The 14,972-nt window shown below is 45.5% G+C and overlaps 1 protein-coding gene across 5 annotated transcripts in view; it reads left to right on the top strand.

The window, feature by feature from the left end:
* GDPD5 (glycerophosphodiester phosphodiesterase domain containing 5) overlaps positions 1-14,972 on the top strand; it is a 352,873-nt gene that overhangs the window by 259,771 nt on the left and 78,130 nt on the right. For all 5 annotated transcript variants that reach the window (XM_040340040.1, XM_040340042.1, XM_040340043.1 and 2 more), the window contains exons 3-4: positions 2,652-2,755; positions 10,543-10,636. In XM_040340040.1, the coding sequence (XP_040195974.1) occupies positions 2,652-2,755; positions 10,543-10,636 (198 nt within the window). The remainder of the gene's footprint in view (positions 1-2,651; positions 2,756-10,542; positions 10,637-14,972) is intronic.

Raw genomic sequence — 14,972 nt, 5'->3', positions numbered from 1 at the left:
TGGTAGCCCATTGACATAAATGAGCTGCCCTAAACATGACATGCGGAAACTATCAATGAAGTCTAATGGTCCGTATACACGATCCGAAAATAGGACGACAGATCGTCCCTTTTTTTTTTTTTTTTTTTGCATACTAGTTTCATATTAAAAATGGAAAGGTTACGAAAATTCTCGTACAAATAAAAAATCGGAAGTGATGTCATGTGTTGTAGTGCGTTTCTTATGTATGTCGGATGACAACTGTACGGAATAAACAATCGTACAATCTGGTATGCAAGATATTTTTAAGCGCTATAACAAAAGGCAGAAGAGTTTGAACAAATATATATTTTAGATATTTTTTTTTTTACTTTCTGCCATGAAACATACCCAATAAAAAAATGTAAAAAAAATGTCTTCAGTTTAGGCCAGGGATCCTCAACTACACATCCCATGAGTAGAGTTGAGCCAACCCGAACTGTAAAGTTCGGGTTCGGTACGGACTTTGGGGTTTTCCCGAACCCGAATAATTGGAAAAAGTTTGGGTCCGGGATCGGAGTTCAGGAAAAAAAATGCGCGGAGGTCCCCGCAAATTCAATAACCAGACCCTTTAGGTCTGATATGGATATTAAGGGGAACCCCACCGGCAATTTAAAAAAAAAAATGACGTGCGGTTCCCCCTAAATATCCATAACCAGACCCGTTATACGAGCACGTTAACCTGGCCGGCCGCAGAAAAGAGGCGGGGACAGAGTGCGGCCCCCCCTCTCCTGAACCGCACCAGGCCACATGCCCTCAACATGGGGAGGATGTCCCCATGTTGATGGGGACAAGGGTCTCATCCCCACAACCCTTGCCCGGTGGTTGTGGGGGTATGCGGGCGGGAGGCTTATCAGAATCTGGAAGACCCCTTTAACAAAGGGGACCCCCAGATCCTGACCCCCCCCTGGGGTGTAAAGGTAATGGGGTACTGTACCCCTACCATTTCACGAAAGAAGTGTAAATTCTTGTAAAAAACTTTTTTTTTAAAGTTCGGGTTCGGACCCGAACATCCAGGTGTCCGCTCAACTCTACCCATGAGGCATTGTAAAACTCTGACATTCACAGACATGACTAGGCATGATGGGATAGAGAAATGATAGTCACCGCTCCAATTAGGTGTGTGGATGAATCCGTGTCCTCCCAGAGAAACCCAGGTGCCGGCAATGCACAAAGCAATTTGTAGAAATACGTTTTTGGACAGCCGCACTCTGGAAAAAACCTTTTTGGTTGCCTTTTATTGGTAAAGGTTATCAAACACTATACCTCATAGCAAAAACAGGGGCACACAGCTGACGCGTTTCGCACTATTGCTTAGTGCTTACTCATAGCTCATGGGAATTGTAGTTTCTGAACAAATGGAGGGCCATGGTTTAGGCCAATATTTATTCTGCTACATATTTTTGGTAAGATAAATCCCGATAACTTTTGCGCAAACCAATCAATATACGCTTATCTCTTCAAACTATGGGATATTTTTCTGGCATTTTTTTTATTAGTAATGGCAGCGATCAGCGATTTTTAGCAGGACTGTGACATTGCGGTGGACAAATCGGGCACCTAACTGACACTTTTTGGGAACCGGTGATATTACAGTGATCAGTGCTAAAAATATGCATGGTTATTGTACTAATGACACTGGCAGGAAAGGGGTTAACACCAGGGGCGATTAGAGGGTTACGTGTGTCCCTAAGGGATGCTTTATAACTATGTGGGGAATGGACTCGCTGGATGAACAGAGATCTGTGTTCCTGCTTAACAGGAACACAAGATCTCTGTTCATACATATGTTGGGATGGAGCTTGTCTTTTGAAGCGATCCTCCAAGGGGTCACCGATCCACCAGTAAAGCAACCAGAGAAAATAAACTCACAAAAATTCCCAGAATCCTTCTGTGAAGCAGGTTCTTGATAAGATCTCTCTCTCCACACTGCGTACACGTATCCTCGCCCGGAACCTTCCTTAGGAAAGGTTGAGAAACACGGAATTAGAATGTGTGGTCATGGAGCACCCAATGACAAAATTTAATTTCTAGCTAGCTACATGGGAGACTTATTCTGCAAAGTGGCATGCTTCGTTTAATTAGATGTGAGTTGCTAGCATCGGATTTATTATATATTTATTATTTTATTACAGGTATTTTTACATGCTAAATGTGTGTGTAAACCCAAAACTTGTTTTAATGTTTTATATAACCTTTGAAAATGGTTGAAACCCATCAAGTTTTTTTTTTTTTTTTCTTCTGTGTTTTGGTAGATTTTCTTAAATTCTCATCTACGATATATGTGAACTGTACATTTTGGATTTCCCCTTACTTTCAGTCTCAGGACATAGAGACCAACACATATCTAGTGCAAGGGCACTTGTAAAGGGTAGGGTAGGTCCTCATAAAGTTTTGGTAAATGTAATGTTGATTGTACAGAGATTGTAGGATGAGATGGATGTGTGAAGAGCCTAAGACATATGACTTCTGTATAATATGATGCCAAACATTTGGAAGTGTTGACTATTTATTAAAGACAATCAAATATCCACAGTCAAGTATGATCTGTTCAGGCCTTGCTGGCTGTAGGGGTAAGCCGCTTGTTTCCGTCCATTTCACTCATGCTCATTGTCATCTCTTTGTGCCAACAGTGGGAACTGCTATGGTTTGCGATCCTCACCTTCACCTTCTTCCTCACCCTCACCTGGTTTTATTTCTGGTGGGAAGTTCACAATGACTACAATGAGTTCAACTGGTGAGTACATCAACTCTTTTCTCCAATCTGCAAAACCATTACTGAACATCTGTGCGATAATTAAAAACGAAGTCAGTCCTTTGTGTGCTACAAGGCAAGATATATCATGATCCAAGACGGTGTACTGCAGATTTGCCCAACCTTTTCAATACAGAGGAACCCTTACAATAACTTTCCGATCTCAAGGAAATCCCCTGCGAAACAATGTCTATAGCACATGATACATTAGTTTGGTGGTCAGTGGGGGGGGGGGGGGGGGGGGTCCGGTCCTTACACCTGTGGCCATTGGGAAGAATTCTTCCCTTACAGGTAGCTAAAAAGATGAATGTCAGTGGGAACTTATCTGAATGGTTAAAATTGCCCGAAGGAACACCCAGCAACTTCTTGTAGGAACCCTGGTTCAGAAACCCTGCTCTATTGCAAGGATGTCGGCGAAAAACTTCCCAGGGAGCTTCAGGGAAGGTGGAAGAGTAGGGGGGAGACTTGAAGCTAGAGTTCTGCTTTACGTCTGTAATCAGCTGTTCACTGTGTATAATAAATACAATGTCAGTGACCTTACATTTTCTAACAGATAAGGGAATGTTATTCACAACTTGATTTCTCACTGTCTTCTGCAGCATTTTAGAATGGTCAGCTGCCACTTGGAATGGGTCACATGACTGCTCATCATCTGCCATGTAGTCCTAAAAATAGGAAATATAGCATTGAAGGGCCTTTACCTATAACTGGTTTAACTGAGACAGAAAGTCAGCTTGCTTCCAATGTCTGGGTCTTGCTTTCGAGCGATTCTGTAATTGAGTTTGTGGCGCTCCTATTAGAATGAGATGTAGAATCATGTCAGAGATGTTACTAGCCGGAGATGGCGTTCGTTCCAGATGGGTGGCCATGAGATGGATGGCCTCTTTAATATTCAGACGCTGCATAATAGTTGTACCCCATGATTGATGGATACCCAGCGACTCTGTATGTCAAGTGGGAGAGCTCATCATGGTGATGCCGTCAGGACACCAGCTGTAATGGGCATAGAACTGACTGCTCTGTTATCACAAAGGTACATATCATAAACAAGACAACACACCAATATAATACAACACCTTTATTAAATTTTGGAATTAAAATTGGCCACGGTGTCATCCACCAGGATGGGGGGGTTACAATTTCAAATAAATAAATAAGCCATCTTGGCTAAACTATTATAAATTAAATGCTGTCCATCCAGCCGAAGCTGGACGACTACTCCCCACTTCGGATGACATCATGACTTGAGCAAAAAGAGAAAAGGAGGGGGGGCGGGTGGCCGTTGCTGCGCGTCGGAAGACGGTCTGAGCTGTCACCTCACCCAGACCTATAAATAGCCTCTCGTCTGCGCGGTCGTTGGCCTCCAATCAGCTGCTTCGCTGTCTGAACCAATCCCTGGCCAGTCCTGCCCCGGGAAAACAGCGGCAACCTAGAGAGATGAAGAGAGAGAAGGGGAGGGGGAGGAACAAACCATCTCCCCTTTGAGCCAGCCCATGTCGGTCCAGCATATTGCTGTGACCCCTCATGGGCTAGCACAAAGGTACATATCATAAACAAGACAACACACCAATATAATACAACACCTTTATTACATTTTGGAATTAAAATTGGCCACGGTGTCATCCACCAGGATGGGGGGTTACAATTTCAAATAAATAAGCCATCTTGGCTAAACTATTATAAATTAAATGCTGTCCATCCAGCCGAAGCTGGACGACTACTCCCCACCGGCCCCAGCCAGCAGCAGAGCTACCGGCTGGGGCCCCCCCACCACTGTGGCCGATTGAATTAGACTCTGGAGGCCCATATTAAAGATATCCAAACCTATCAATGATAAGTGAACTTTATCTTTCCTAAATAAACCTGGCAAAAAAACTTCCAACTCTGTATGGCGAAAAGAAAACCCACCAATAGAGGATATGAAACTATGTATCGTCCTATTCAGGCGCCTGCGGATCCTATCCACATAAAAAAGGCTGCCCTAAGGGGACCATAGAAGCCTGGGGACCATCTTGGAATATGCTAATACTACCCCCGGATACATCTGGGTTATAGAGTGCAGGTCTCTTTTCATCTCGCACAGCAAATCCCAAGTGCTAAATTTTCCCAGGTCATTAGCTCTGGCGTGTATGACTATCACTTGAGGGGAAGGCCATATACTGGATAAATAAGATAGATGTTCTATTATATTGCGCCAACGCATACCCCTGACTCCAGACCAAAAAATCATAAAAAAAACGGTATCCAGACCTAAGGTAGTAGAGTAGGATCTGGATCCAGCATGCCTGGCAGCCCAGATGTAGGAGTGACCTACTATCCACACGACTGTCCTGAGTTGATCTGAAAAAGAAATTTAAGGGGTTAGACTAGGGCAGACATAGATTTTGTATCTGTCACTGCCCCAACGACCTATACTCTTTACCTTTTTCTCAGAAAACCCAAGGGAGTCAGCAGTAGTGGCCGCCCCGATTCTGAACGAATGAGATGAGAAACGGAAGCCGGAAAGGTTCAGACGTTTCAGACAGGCGGCCAAGACAGCTGAAAACTGATACCTTGTTAGGGAGGATAAATCTTCATGAATAAAGAATGATTCGCCAGACAAAGGCCTAGCAGAAACATAATTTGAAACATGAAGAACCGGGCAAATGGCACTATTTGGAGAGCTAGACAAACGGAACCAACGACCACTACCATCCTGTGATGTCTTGGATCTACACATGAAAAGGTAGAGTGAACCCCCTTCCATACGGACATGCGAAAAACGTAGAAAGGACAATGACCGTTTATTTGCTGCTGTAAATTCACCTAGCCTAAGGGCACCAAAAAAGGCTACCGTGAATGCGGCTCTGAAAAGAAGAGACTCAAATTCGGAAAAACAAACCTCTCGCAAAACTCCAAGAAGGTCACCCAACAAAGAGATGGATATCGGACGCCTTTTGTCCACCGAAGGATTAGCTCTCCTAAGACCTTTAAGGACCTGGGAGACTTGAAAAAATGAAGTCAAAGCGGGGAGACCCGCAAATTTTTAAAAGAGACACCTGCGAGAATTCTACTAATAGAAGACGGGCTAAGCTGAAATTAAATAAGATAAGACAGAAAGGATAATGCAACGTAGGAAGTAACGAAAAAAGAATCCAAACCCGCCTTCTGACAGAGCACCACTTGCTCCAAGAGTGCCTATAGTCCATCCACGTCTTCTCTGATAGAGGCCTTGAGGTTAGTGAAGATCAGTCCCAAATTAAGCCCCAGAGGAAATCTGGGCAAGGGGTGCCATGTAGATCCGCTGACAGGGCCAAATCCCCGAACTTGCTGAACTGTGAACGAGATAAAGCGTCAGATATATTTTTCACTTTTCCCGCTATGTGTTCAGCTTTCAACCAGATGTTAAAGCGCATGCAATGTAGTACCAAGAAAAGTAACGGTTTAATAGCTGGTTCAGACTTTGAAGATAGAGTGTTAATGGCAAAAAGTACACCTTTATTGTCCGTGTGGACTAAAATTCTCGGTTCACAAAGGTGTCCTTCCATAATCACAACAGCGACAATGACAAGGAATAACTCCAGAAGGACCAGGTTCTGCAGAATTTCCTTCTGCTGCCAATCCGCATGCCATTTGCTATCACACCAATGACCATTCAAAAAGGCCCCGAAGCCGAAAGACCCTGACGCGTCCGTGAAGAATTCCAATTGCATGCTATCTACGAAATCTAGTTGCCAAGCTGATGTACCGTTAAAGTTACTTAAAGAATCCCACATTTTTAAATCCTCCTTGATGCTTTTGGAAATACGCACATGCGAATGAGGGCTCTTGAAACCTCAGAGGGCTAAAGAAAATCTATGTGAAAAAACCCTAGCCATGGGAATGATTCTGGCCACAAATGCGAATAGCCCCAGCAAGGACTGGGCTTCTTTCAGCAAAACTTTCTTCCTAGCTAAAAAATCTGCAATCAGCAAGGACACCCTTTGTACTTTTTGCTCTGGCAACCTAAATTCCATCTTCTGAGCGTCAATGGTAATACCAAGAAATTTGATGGAAGCTGCAGGTTGAACGGTTTTCTCATGTGCAAGAGGAACTCCGAACTTCTTACAGATTTAGAAAACACCTGAAGAGATTCCATGCATACTGACGACACCGCCGGGCCAATAAACAAGAAATCGTCCAAGTAGTGTAGGACGAAACTCTGGGGTATAACCTTTGACACTACCCAATGCAAAAAAGAAGAAAAGGCTTCGAAATAATAACATGAAAGAGAAAAGCCCATGGGCATGCACTTGTCAAAATAAAATTGCCCCATGAAATGGAAACCAAGGGAGTTGAATCCTTGCGGGTGCACTGGGAGGAGGCGAAAAGCAGACTTAATGTCGGCCTTGGCCAGCAGCGACCCTTGGCCTGCCCGCCTTAGCAGGACTAGAGCTTCGTCAAACGAGGAATAACATACCGGTGCATCGACATTAGCGACCTCATCATTCAAAGAAAATTTCGGGGCATAAGAGAGATGATGGATCATTCTAAAACTGCCGACTTCTTTTTTAGGCACAATGCCTAGGGGAGATACATGAAAATCTGAAAACGGAGGGTCAGAAAAGGGGCCGGCAACTCTGCCATCCAAAAGCCCTTTAGAAATCTTGTCTTGGACTATGCAAGAATGTGTAACTGTGGATAATAAATTTCGTACCATTGTACACCCCGGACCCTTAAAAGTGGGTACCAAAAATCTATCCGTAGACCCTTCAGTTAGCAGAGCTGCCATCCTGCGATCGGGATAGCGCTCTAGCCATGGGCGCATTTTTCCAAGCTTGCCGGCGTCGGGGCCTTTCTCCAGGGGGCTGGATGCTGACTGAAAAGTGCTTGCGGCGGCTTTGCGAAAGCATCTGCTCGCCGCATGGGTACCACTGCAGTATGAGCATTCATGTTTAAATCTGCAGTTTGACAAAAATTTACACTGTCCCTCGTTAAATGCGAAACAAAACCCTTTGCGAAATGTGCCCTACACAATGGGCTGAGGTCGGGGGGTAAACTGTGGCTTTGGTAGCATCAAGTTAAGCCATAAGCCCACGTCTTTTGACCCCCAGTGCAAAGAGGGATGGACCGCTAATTTTTTGATGGAAATTCTCGTCATAAGTAAACCATGCCGAGCCGCCAAAATGGCGAAAGGCCTCGGCGATTATGTCCAGGTGTTGAAATAGCCCGGAACACTTCCCAGGAAAACGTTTCCCCATGACCGCTGCATATATACAGAAAGCCTTAACCAATTCTGAAAGGTCTTGGCAATCGCCCTCCTCCTATCCTCTTCTGCTCTATCCCCCGTTTGTCTGTCTGATTTAGCCAGAAACTCCTTAGAAGCTGGCAACAATGACAAAATATCAAGGTACTCGCCCCTCCATATTTTGTCTTTCACTGCTTTTGATAAATGAAAGCCCAGCGGGGACAAAGCGCATGGGAGGGGCTCTTTAAATGAGGATTCACCGACCGTCACAGCAGAAGGTCTAATTGGTAATATAGGGTAACACACATAGGTTGAAATAAACTGGAATGGGACAAATGTGTCCTTGACCTGCATTGCGGGGTCACTTGTCTCTTGCCACACCGCACCGATATCATCTTGCATATTAGCATAATTAACATCATTACTACCATAAGCTACCTGTCCTGTAACAGCCATCTGTGCCCTTCATACAATGAGTCTTGCATTCTTTGTGTAGCACCAGCAGGCTGAGTACATGAAATATCACCATCATTCCTTAGTACATTACCCCCTGCACCGGACATCCGTGCCCCCTGTGTGACACCACTCATATCTGCACCACTACCATGTGCCCCCTTAAACTGTTGTAACACTCCAGATAATGAATCCACCAAAACTGAAAACTTTGAAAATTGAGTTACTGAAAGATTCTCACCAACAGGAACCATATGCCCACTCGAACCCCCCGCAGGAGGGGGAGTAGCGCTGCCCACTTGCTGGCAAGAGGCACCCTGTATAGCAGCTCCCTCCTGGCTTGTAGGCTGCAGAGAAGCACTCGTTTTTTGTTTTTTGTTCTTTCTGACAGGTGGTTTCCTGGTGCCGCCCCCGACCGCTTTCACCTCTGGGATAGGTGCTGGCGAAGCTGAGCCGCCCTCTTCAGCCAGACACCGCCTCAACCAATCCTCCCCTCCTCTGCTCTCCGCCCTCTCTAGTAACCTGCAGAGGAGCTCCACACAGCCGCTGGAGGAATCCATGTTGAGGGAGAGGTGACGCTGCTCGTTGCTGCGCGTCGGAAGACGGTCTGAGCGGTCACCTCACCCAGACCTATAAATAGCCTCTCGTCCGCATGAATCATCCAATCGGCTGCTTCGCTGTCTGAACCAATCCCTGGCCGGTCCTGCCCCAGGAAAACAGCGGCAACCTAGAGAGATAAAGAGAGAGAAGGGGAGGGGGAGGAACAAACCATCTCCCCTTTGAGCCAGCCCATGTCGGTCCAGCATATTGCTGTGACCCCTCATTTTATTAAAGTGCGACTAAATCAACTCTATCCTCCTATCCTGGTCATTTATATACATTGGTAGGTTTCTAGGTGTGTGTTTGTGTACGTATAGGTTTATGTGCAATGCATATATTAAACATTTGAAAACCTTGTACTTATGCATAGTTTTTAAAGTGTAAAAAATTATTTAACTACATTTTGTATAGTGTAGCGTTATTCTAATTGGTCCACTGGTTATTGTAGTTCACAAGCACAGATAATGATGACCTAGGTTCCTCCGGTGCAGTGGCTGCCAGCACACACGCTGACACAAGGATCAGTCTAGGGGGTGTGTATGCATATGTAATGAGAAAATATATATATATATATAACATTTGGGGGGGGGGGGGGTTTGGATAGGATGTAGGAAAGTTTTATGGGATACTCAGACTCCAGAACCCCTCTAAACCCCCCTTTAACATCATATTTACTAACCTTTTAAGTGTCTTGTATGGATGGAAGTGGCATGGCTGCTATCCCAGGGGTGCTCATCAACTCAACTCGCTGTGTTTGGGGGAGGAGGAAAGCTGCCTATGACCCCAAGAACATCACCCCCCCCCCCCCCCCCATTAAACATGTAGGTGGAAACATGGTTTGGGGGTGTATTTCTGCTAAGGGACATCTTGGGTGAAAACCTCCTTCCCTTAGCCAGGGCATTGAAAATGGGTCATGGATGGGTATTCCAGCATGACAATGACTCAAAACACACGGCCAAGGCAAAAAAGGAGTGACTCAAGAAGAAGCACATTAGGGTTTTGGAGTGGCCTAGACAGTCTCCAGACCCTAATCCCATAGAAAATATATGGAGAGAGCTGAAGTTTTGAGTTGCCAGTCCTCGGCCGAAAACCTTAATGACTTGGAGAGGATCTGTAAAGAGGAGTGGGACAAAATCCCTCCTGAGATGTGTGCAAACCTGGTGGCCAATTACAAACGTCTGACCCCTGTGATTGTTTTGCCACCAAAGTACCAAGTCCGTTTTTTTTCCGAAGGGGTCAAATACTTATTTCACTCATTAACACTGAAATCGATTCATAACTTTTTTGAAATGCATGGCTTTTTTTTTGTCCTGGCACTTGTAAAACCGACCCTTAAAATTATAGACTGTACGTTTGCCCACTGACAAATGATCAAAATCCACAGGGGATCAAATATTTTCCTTCACTGTACCTTGTAATTACTGTAATATTTATAAAAAGACTTCATACACAAAATGCATGTGCAAACATTTAAAATGTTTTTATTAAATGTAATCATCTTGTTTTACAGGTTTTTATATAATAGAACAGGACACTGGGATGACTGGTCCATTCCAATCCTTGTCACTACTGCTGCGGGATTTACTTATATTACAGGACTCTTGGTAAGTCACTTCACACGGAATGGGGTCTGGGGTCTCTGTGATTGGAGACTAGGAGTGTCCTACAGCAATGTTTCTCAAGTATCCTCCACAGCTTATGTATTGCAACGATCGCCATTTTATTCTCTAGGGTGTTAGGATAAAAAATATATATAATGTTTGGGGGTTCTAATTAGAGGGAAGAAGATGTCAGTGAAAATCTTGAAAAATGACATTAGAATTGCTGTTTAACTTGTAATGCTTAACTTGTAATACCAACGGCCACCACCAGATGGCGCCAGCTCACACATCTGGTGGTAATAACTTGTAATACCAACGACTCACCACCAGATGGTGCCAGCCCACCTTCCAAGCCAAGTCGCCAGGACGCTATTTCTAGTCGCCCTGGCGACCGGGATTTGTCGAGCCCTGGTTCACAATATACTTTTTAGGCAGCATGAAGGAAGGGCAATATATGTAGCTTTTCAAACATTGAGCAAAAAACTGCAGTGCTATGTAGCGCTACCCCCTCAGGAGCCGCTGATTGATTTGGGATCGGCGTATTAAGTTACCTCTATGTAGTGTCTAGGGGTGAAGGTAGTGAGTAGAGCAGTAATCGAATATCCAATCTGTAGATGAGGTTTTCTGAATGCTTTATTTTCCAGGTCAAACACGACCAACACATCAACTGGAGGTAGACAGGATAGATTGATGAAAATAGCGTAACTTCGCAGTATCAGGCTTTGGATAAAGAAAGCAGTCCTGCCTTCTGTAATTATATCAGTACGTCGCCACTCCAGCCAGAGTGGGTGAAGTGCCCCTGGACAGACCCCTGCCACAGGCCTGGCAGCCGGAGCGTCACTTGAGGTTTCTGGGAGGAACAAGTCTCTGCCACAGACCTGGCTCTGATTAAATGTTGAGACCTCTGCCACAGGCCTAGTGCAAGATTAAATTGAACAGTAGAGCGAATCCTCCCAGTAAATCGCGTTGGGGTCACCGGTTGACAGTGTAAGTGTACCTGTCAATGCCCGGTCACCAGATCCCGATGGTTCGTTCAAGCCCTCTTGGATCACCTGCCTCCGGGTTCTCCTCATGCCGATCCCCCATCGAACAGCATGCAGCTTGGGATCTTCTCAGTAGAAGTGGGGACCCAGTAAGTCACTGGGGCCCCATGGTAGCATCAGTTGCTCCAGGCCAGGAGGGCCCAGAGTCAGGAACTCTGCGTAGCACGCGACCCCAGGCCAGGTAGGCCATAGTGGTGGGGCCCGTGACGTGCGCACACCCTAAAGGTGGGTGCCGCACCAGGAACCCGCGCAGAACTCAGAACAACGCCCTCCGCCACAGAAATACCCCTCCCCAGCATGCCCCGCGAGGGAAAACTCCTCTAATTGGCTGCTGGGAAGAAGCGGCTCCGCCTGGACCTCTCTGGCGCCACCTGCCGCCCAGGGATTAAACTGCATCCCTGGAACGCAGACTGACCCGCAGAACAATCCAGATTTGGCGACAGCCAAATTTAACAAATTCCAGAATGAGAGCAAGATAACTCTCTCATTCCCCACTAAATTTAACATAGCGTCCTTTCTGAAAGTAAAGGTGCGCTACAGCTAGAATACAGATTAGACCTTCCACTGTTTATAATCAAAAAGAGGGGAAAAAATCCAGCGATCTCCAATATTAAGACTTCGTTCCAATAATTACTATGAAAGGATCATCAACAACGCCTACAGATGAAAACTCGCTAGATTGTAGAACCTTGCAGCATAAAGAGATCAATATACGCGTGTAGCACTACCCCCATAGGAGCTGCTGGTTTGAATTTGTGCCTGCCGTTGCCTTACCATGTTCGACTTAGGGGTCCTCCTTGAAGAGTTATTCACAAATGTCTGCACCAACACTTGGTCTCTTTTCTTCCAAGGTTTTATTAAACAAACTCAGACAGAGGGATGGAGAGTTAGGGGAGATTCAGGTACCTTGCTTTGCGGATCACGGTTCGGTCTTGGATCCAGAGGACAAACCGTTTCCACACTGGATTCAGCAACCATCGGATAGGCCTCTCTCACTGACCTAGCAGCTGGTGCGAAGCTCGTTCAGAAGTCTCTGCCACAGACTTGATGAGTGTAAACGAGTCGTTGCACAGTCCTCTGCCACAGGACCATGTAACCACACACACTTTGCAAAAGTTCCAAAAGCACAGCTATACAGTACCAAGATCTTTCAGCCACCCGGCAGCACTGTGAGGTAGATTGGCCAGGATGTGTCCTCCAATTGAATCCCCAATTGTTCGGCTTCTTCCCGCAGGCATGACAGCACAGGACCATCCCTGGACCAGTAGACCCCAGAAACTCCTGGGCCTATTCTCAGTAGTGGAGCCTCGGGCCAGCAGGCCCTGAGGCCGGGAAAAAACTGCTAGCGCATCCCTGCATCCCTGAGGCCAGGAGGGCCACTGGGATCGGAAGACCCCGCCAAAACAGTGTCTGTCCCTTAAGTACCCTCTCCCAGAATGCACAGTGGTGGGGACCACACCCATTGAGCTGCTTCTGGGGAAAAATACTCAATGCACCCAATCCACTGCGTTTCCAACCTTGACCTGTGGTGACAGCAATACCCACAAGTGGAAAATGTGCGACGCAGCGGAACTGGAACAGAAACCAACAATTTGACATAATCATTCTGAGCTAAACTACAGCTCAGAAACCTTAAATTTACAAATGGCGCCTACCCAACAGGAGCAGGGAACTACACGCGTGTATGGTCAGTGTGACTACATCCTCAAAGCGGAGTTCCACCCAAAAAATGGAACTTCCGCTTTAAGTGATGGTGACCCCCTGACATGCTACATTTGGCATGTCATTTTCTTTGCTCCCACTTCCTCCCGGGGCTCTGCGGCACCAGAAGGAAGATCACCTCTCCCCCCAATATTCTGGGACACGTCACAGGTCCCAGAAGGTTGCCCGGCCATTCACGGCACGCATCATGGCTCGCGCAGGCACCCACAGTTATGGTGCCGGCTCCGCAGAGAGGAAGGGGGAGAGGAGCGGAGCTTCGTTCACCCGCATTGCTGGACCCGGTTTGCAGGTGAGTGTCTGATTTTATTAAGTCAGCAGCTACACTTTTTGTAGCTGCTGACTTTTAAATGGGTGGAACTCAATTTTAATCCTCCTCATTCTGAAGCAATGAAAATAGTCCCATCACAAAAAACATAGAAAAGGGGAAACTTCTAATGGTGCAATACCCTTTTCACTTAAGGCCTCATGCACACTAGACACTCAAACTGCTGAAAAAATGCTGGGTAAAAAAACACTTATAATATTTAGCATTTTTCGCCAGCGTTTTTGCAGTATTTGGGAGCATTTTCCAAAGTGTTTAGGAGCAGTAGCATTTTTGCTAAAGATCGGCATCCTTTAAAGATGGTAAACCCTCGCCGTTTTTCAGCTTAATGCATTTTAGGCATAAAGGTGAAAAACCTCCTGTGCTGCAGCAGCGCCCCAAGCCCCCCTTATACTTACCTGAGCCCTGTAATTCCCACGACTGCAACGAGCACACCAGGCCCAGCCGGTGTCTCGTGTCCTGATTGGATAGATTGATCGCAGCGCAGCCATTGACTCCCGCTGCTGTGAATCAAATCCAGTGGCGCCGGGGGCAGCGTCGAGTCTTTCTGTCTGTCAACCCAAAACACACAGAATGGAGATCTGCCTGTGTGTAAACAAGGCAGATCTTCTTTCTGACAGGGGGAAGGGGTGGATTTTGTGTTCCTGCAAATCGGGGAATAAAATCCATCTCTTCCCATAGTAACAGCACCTAACACAGTACACACAAACACTGGCTAGGCAAACAGTTAACCCTTTGATCAACCTAGATTTTTAACCCCTTCCCGGCCATTGTCAGTACAGTGACATATTTCTAGCACAGATCACTGTATTGGTGATCACAAAAGTCTGTCCGCCACAATATCGCATTCCTGCTATAATATGCTGATCGCTGCCACTACTAGTATACAAAAAATAATTCTGTAAATATATACCATAGTTTGTAGATGCTCTAACGTTCGCGCAGACAAATCAATATACGCTGTAATGTAGCAGAATACAAACTGGCCTAAAATGATGAAGAAACATTTTTTTTTTTCAAAAACATTTTTTATTGTATATGTTTTACTGTATAGCAGAATTTTTTTTTTTTCTCAAAAGTATTTATAGCCCAAAAAAAAAAAAGTGGTGAACAAATGCCACCAAAAGAGAGCTCCATTAGTGAGAAAAAAATGATGTACATTTTATTTGGGTACAGTGTCGCACGTTAATGCGAATGTCAGTTAAAGTAACGCAGATTTCCCGTTTTTCAAAAAAATTGCCTGCTCATGAAG

The sequence above is a fragment of the Rana temporaria genome, chromosome 2, assembly GCF_905171775.1.
Source record: "Rana temporaria chromosome 2, aRanTem1.1, whole genome shotgun sequence".
NCBI classification, from domain to species: domain Eukaryota; kingdom Metazoa; phylum Chordata; class Amphibia; order Anura; family Ranidae; genus Rana; species Rana temporaria.
Note: the sequence above shows the minus strand (reverse complement) of the source record. Positions and strands in the feature narration are given on the sequence as shown.